General features: G+C 38.0%; 1 protein-coding gene across 1 annotated transcript; it reads right to left on the bottom strand.

The window, feature by feature from the left end:
• Positions 1–2,700: 2,700 nt before the first annotated feature.
• Positions 2,701–6,106, bottom strand: LOC311059470 (CMRF35-like molecule 8). Its single transcript, XM_084077419.1, has 7 exons — positions 6,045–6,106; positions 5,274–5,582; positions 4,370–4,468; positions 3,449–3,484; positions 3,186–3,267; positions 3,033–3,060; positions 2,701–2,930 (listed from the first exon to the last, which is right to left on the bottom strand). The coding sequence occupies exons 1-7, from the start codon at positions 6,091–6,093 to the stop codon at positions 2,820–2,822; spliced, it is 714 nt and encodes a 237-aa protein (XP_083933545.1). The 5' UTR covers positions 6,094–6,106; the 3' UTR covers positions 2,701–2,819.
• Between the last annotated feature and the right edge of the window lie 20 nt (positions 6,107–6,126).

Genomic DNA, 6,126 nt, shown 5'->3' with positions numbered 1-6,126 from the left:
CTGTTAGTACTAACAACACAATGTATTGTTTTAATATCATCTTATCAACACACAAGATTAATGATATAATTGCAATATTATTTTTCAAGACAGTTGCTACAGCAGATGACTTGATTTAGTCAGTGTTGTATATTATGTTCCATTTCACAGATGTCAACCATGGCCTAGTTGAAGCCTCAATGTGCCACTCCACTCATCACATACCTTAAACAGTGTCTGCTACAAGGAATAGGGAAGCTCAATGCAAACTTGATTGTGTAACTAATAGTCATTCTATTATGAAAGGGAAATGACACCCAAGGCAACCCCTTATACTGTACCTTTTGGGCATTTTTTACTTCTTTTAAAATATATATATATATATATACTTCAAATAGCCGATCTACAGTACAAGCTCAACGTGTCGATGTAGATCGGCTATTTTCACTATTTTAAAATGTTTTTCAAGATAGTAAAAATTGCAACAAAAAAAAACGTTTAGGCATAAGGGATAAGGCAAGATAAGGCCCTTAGTAAAATAGTACCATCGTTGTAACAAACTCAACATCCCAAAACAATACGTATGATCCATTTCACAGATGTCAACCATATGGCCTAGCAGTTGAAGCCTTATCAGTCTAATCTGCCAGCCTACTCATCATACGCCTTAGAGACGGTGTCTGCTACTAGAAATAAGGAAGCTCAGTGCAAACTATAGTCATGCTATTATGAAAGGGAAATGACACAAAGTACTACCTAACCTAACTTAGTAGAATAGTACCCTTGTTGTAAATAAACTCACCATCCAAAACTCTGAGTTGAAATTCATTGTATGTGTCAAAAGGAACTCTGCTTATTCCACACCTGTACCGGCCGGAATCGTCCACTGTCAGATCAGTAATGGTCACGTAGAAGGTGTTTCCTTCGTCCTGAATGCTTTATCTCCCTTTTGAAACATGTCTCCCCTTCTCCCCTTCTTTTTGATTAGGACGTCTTCATCTCTACATGGTTCCTTGCAGAAGTATTTGGCATTAATAAATGCATTGATGTGAGCGCATTGTACTGTGATCTTTCTTCCCTCTACCCCTACCATCACATCCACATAAGACTCAACACCACACAGCCCTGTCAAAAGATAACGGAACAATGGTCAGTCTTCTGTTAACAATTAATAATTGAGGTGGGATGTAAAGTGTAATATACAATACTTACCACCCATAAAAACGACCATGACAAGGACGATATTCATGTTGCTCTTCTCACCATTTCCTCGTTTCTCACACTCATTTACATAAGAGGTAGTATTTGTATGTATAGCAGGTTTCCACACATTCAGTGAAAAACCTCCCATCCCCATATTTTAACTTTTTGTGGGGTTTTTTCCTCCACAAATGAATGTCCTACTTGATCATACTACAGCGTCACACAAAAACATCAAAAGTATACAGATCCGCAAGCTCAAAACGTCCTGGAATCCTGGAAAAGTTACAGTTTTGGACACATTTCCACCCAACAGAGACGATATATTTCAGCCATTTTTGTAGGGTGTCCCAAACCGCATCGATGTTATAAGAATAACACTTTTCGAACAATTTTGTTTTTATTGTGTATTATTTAGTGTGCGTTGTTTTTATTATAAGGTTTTGAAACAAACATTCATTCATTAATAATTAGAAGATAAAGTTATAAAGCTACACAATTGCTCCTTTTTTGTCCATTGGTACTGTATATATAGCTTCAGTTGTGTGATGCAAAAAGTGACTTGTTTAGCATATTTTTAAACGGAAAAGGTTTTACTCAAATCTTTGCTTCTGGGGGTCCCTGGAACAAAATATTTTATATCAGTGGTTCAAAAGGTTTTTCATGCCAAGGACCCCCAAAAATGTTATGTATTTGGCCGCGGACCCCCATCTCAAAATATTTTGTAATAGGGAAAAAATATATGTTCAAAGATTTGCTCACATTTTCACTATTTTTTAATAGTCTGTTTAGAAATGACACAGATGCGTTCCCGGTCTTAATGGATTAACAGCATCAGCATGCAGTGTACGTTCTGCTATTCAATAACAAGCTACAGTACAGCAGAGGTCTTCAACGTTTTGAGGCCAAGGACCCCTTGGCTGGGAGTGAGATAAAGCAGGGACCCCCCATTATATATTGGATTTCATAGGCAGCTTCATAGACTTGTTTCACAGCACTATCATGTTGGATTCATGTTAATGTGTACAGTATTTCCAGACATTTAACCATGTGCTTAAACAATACTTAGTAAACCTGACCTTTCACTCTGTACTTAGCCTGCTCTTTTTCCCCCCTATACTAAGCCACTTTGCCAAAAATAGCAGATCTACAAGCGCACAACGCCTCGCGCTGCGAGGCGTTGTGCGCTTGTAGATCTGCTATTTTTGGTTAAAGTTCTCCTCAGAATAGAGATGCTTGGTTGAAGTGGTTAAAGAAAAAATCACACAAAGATTTGGCGGACCCCCTGTAGTAACTCTGAGGACCCCCTAGGGGTCCCGTACCCCCTGTTGAAGACCTCTGGGCTACAGTATCTGATCCTGTCTTCTCAAGCTGTGTTCCAGCATCCAGGCAGCAGACAGTGCTTAACAGCTGGTCTATTGTAAATGTAAAGTCTTCATGCTTCTTTTTATATAAAAAGAAATTGTATACGTTTATTTGGGAGGAACATTAATGAACACCACCGTAGTCCCCATACAGAAAACAAGCAACATTACAAAAAAAGAGCACATATAAACATTACTAAAAGGGTACAAACAGAAAAGAAAAAAGCAACAGTAAAAAAAAAATCCCTTTAGTTGGACCTTAGAAAAGATCTTTCTTCACACGTTGGTTTCCTCCTCCACAACCCTGTTATCCTGATGAGCAGAGGAGATGAAGCCTCGTCCACGACCAACACTTCCACTGACGTTCACATAATCTGGACCGTCCTCCTGAAACATGACACTTCAATATTAATCACATGCATTTAGAATCATCAGTAAATCGTAGTGTAATATATGTGCAATCAATGAAACTTATTTAGCTCTCCTCACCGTTTCATCCATGCCAAAGTCCTGTTTCCTTTAAAGACAACACATATGATTTTAAAACACAAGTTAAAACACTTTTTATGTAATTTCAATGCACAGTTTAATAGAGTATACTCTATACTTTGATTGAAGGAGTTCTGATAACAAGAAACTGACCAGGCCCACAGCATAACCAGAGGAAGCAGCAGCACTGCCAACACCTTGACTCCAATACCAACACGAAGGATGACAAGATGAACTGCAGGGAAATTACAGCATATTAAAATATTATTCAAGACAACAACTGCAACTTGAATACAGTATGTTCAATTTATCTCTCTCCATCTCCCTCTCTCACACACACACACACACACACACACACACACACACACACACACACACACACACACGCACGCACACACGCACGCACACACGCTTACCATGGGTTGAATCATTTTCATATGCGCCCGGTGTACCTTCATGAAGAGTGGAGTAGAAAGAAAGAAAGAAAGAAAGGAGGGATGAATTAATAAATGAATGAATGAATGAATGAACAAGAGAGACATCTAAAGAGCTGAGCTGAGTTCATATCTTCATGCACCACCAGTTGCACACATACTGTACTCAACAATAATAATAATAATAATAATAATAATAATAATAATAATAATGCTTTATTTATATATACTGTAGCACCTTTCAAAACAGAGTTACAAAGTGCTTCACGGAAAATCAAAAACACATCACTCAACAAGAAATAGAGCAAAAAAACATGACACAGCAAATGCAGTAGAACACAATAGGTTAAAACGTTTGGGGAATAAAGGCAACTTTATAAAAGTGAGTTTTCGGGAGGGATTTGAACCGGGGGCACAGACTCTGCGAGCCTGATCTCCAGTCCAGAGTGAGGGCGTTCTAGAGAGTCGGCGGCAACATTTGTGTTGAATACATATATTGTTTTGAAACAACATTTTTAACTCAATATCGGGGCCAAAAACATATCATTTTGGGGGTCCTTGACAAGAAAAAAGTTTGAGCACCACTGATATAGCAACAATACTCTTTTCAGAAAAATTAAGACATTTGTTGAGACATTTGACAGTTACAAATGTTCGCTTAAAAAAAATATGTATTCAAAGATTTGCACACATTTTCACGATTTTTCAAAAATACCAGAGCTACAAGCTCATAGTGCTGCGCCATGAGCTTGTATATCTGCTATTTTTGAATAGCCAAAGAAATCTAAAATGACAAGAGATGCGTTTCCGGATTGAATGGATTAAAACGATTTTAAATCAATTCTGAAAGAGATCGGAAGCCAACAAAGGTAAGAACAAGAGCTGTGTACCACCAGGTCTTACCTGCTGTCGTACTGGCTTTGGTGGTGATGGCAGCAGTAGTGGTAGTGGTAGGAGGAGGAGGAGGAGGACTAGGAAGAAGAGGAGCACCACCAGGAGATACTTTATGGTGGGGAGTCAGAAGGAAAAGGTGGACCGTCACTAGACAGTAGACATCATGTTTCACCTACATGCATGCTAATACTGTCTCCTTCAGTCACTCACCCCGTGAAGCTTGAATTAATGGAGTTGTTTTGTTTTTTGTCACATTAACCTGAATTGACAAAACATAAAAATAGAAGAAAATAGGGGTCCAAGTTTAAAGGACGATTTCACCCATTTTCAACCCATCTTTATATAATTGGTCCCCACAAAGGATGATTATAATATGCAAATATTATATGCTAATGATGATGTCACTGGTCAGCGGGTTTCTGAGTTTTTTCTTTTTTTTAAAAACCATTTTATCATGAGCATTGTTGAGGACCAATTATATGAAGATAGGTTGAAAATGGGTGAAGTTGTCCTTTAACAACAGCAAAACTACATATAAAACAAATCTGTTAATAACCTCCAACACTTGGATTAAACTGTGAGAGCTGTTTTGAGTTTATAATATGATTTATTTATATCGTTTTAAGCTTGGACCCCTGTTTACTTCAATTCATCAAATATTCTCTTCGTTTTTGGATTCTTCATTCAGTAATGCAATAATAATAATAATACTAATAATAATAATAATCATAATCTTCATGAATTCAAGAGGTGAGTAACTGATCGGGGGCGGGGGGGGGGATTGTCTGCTGCAAGAAATAGGGAAGCTCAATTTAAACTTAATTGTGTAACAGTAGTCGCTATTATGAAAGGGAAATGACACAATGTCCTACCTAACCTAACAGAGCAAAACAGTAGTACCAAATAAACTCACAAACACTGAGTTGCACGTTGGTGAACGGGTCAACGCGTCTGTTTATTCCACACCTGTACCCGCCGGAATCATCCACTGTTAGATCAGTAATGGTCACGAAGAACGTGCTTCCTAGGTCCTGGATGTGGTATCTCCCTTTTGAAACGTCTCCTTTCCCTTTGTTAGCGATTAGGACGTCTTCATCTCTACATGGTTCCTTGCAGAAGTATTTGACTAAATTAACTGCATTGCTATAGAAGCAAGTGATTTTGGCCTCGCGTCCCGCTGCCGTTGTCACGCTCACGTCAAGAGACTCAACACCACACAACCCTGTTAAAAGACAATGAATGGACAATGTGAGATTCAGCACACATTTTCTTTTCTGATCACAATCAGTAAAAGAGAGTTGACAGTGAGGGAGCAAGAGGAGCTGTGTGTTTCTCAGAGGTGGAAAGTACATTTAATCAAGTACTGCACATAAGCAACATTTTTCAGTTACTTTACTTAATAAAAGTAATTCCATTTCGTAATACTTTCAACTTCTATTCCGGTACATCTCAGAGGCAAATATTTGTACTTTTTACTCCACTATATTCATTTGACAGCTTTAGTTAATAGTGACTTTGCAGATTTAGATTATTCATTCAAAACATGCATTAACCACCATACAGCCATCTTTTATCTTGGCTGTTCAAAAAAAGCCGATCTACAAGCTTGCATATCAGCTATTTGATTTTGAAAATAAGTTACAACATTGGGTTGAATGTGTGGTGTGTAATATATAGTACTTACCACCCAGAAGAACGACCACAGTAAGGAAAATCATCTCCATGTTGCTCATACCACCATTTCCTTGTTTCTCGCATGCAATGCA

This window comes from Gymnoscopelus microlampas, assembly GCF_963454915.1.
Source record: "Gymnoscopelus microlampas genome assembly, chromosome: 2".
Lineage (NCBI taxonomy): Eukaryota > Metazoa > Chordata > Actinopteri > Myctophiformes > Myctophidae > Gymnoscopelus > Gymnoscopelus microlampas.
The sequence above is the reverse complement of the archived record's forward strand: the minus strand, read 5'-3'. Positions and strand labels throughout refer to the sequence as shown.

What these genes read in the sequence shown, in the direction of transcription:
- LOC311059470 (XM_084077419.1), bottom strand. Translation starts at nt 6,093, where the DNA reads ATGAGCAACATGGAGATGATTTTCCTTACTGTGGTCGTTCTTCTGGGT. An exon ending in CAAAGCCAGTACGACAGCAG is followed by an intron (nt 3,485 to 4,369) that starts GTAAGACCTGGT and finishes CTCTTCATGAAG; the next exon opens with GTACACCGGGCGCATATGAA. An exon ending in TGAAAATGATTCAACCCATG is followed by an intron (nt 3,268 to 3,448) that starts GTAAGCGTGTGT and finishes ATTTCCCTGCAG; the next exon opens with TTCATCTTGTCATCCTTCGT.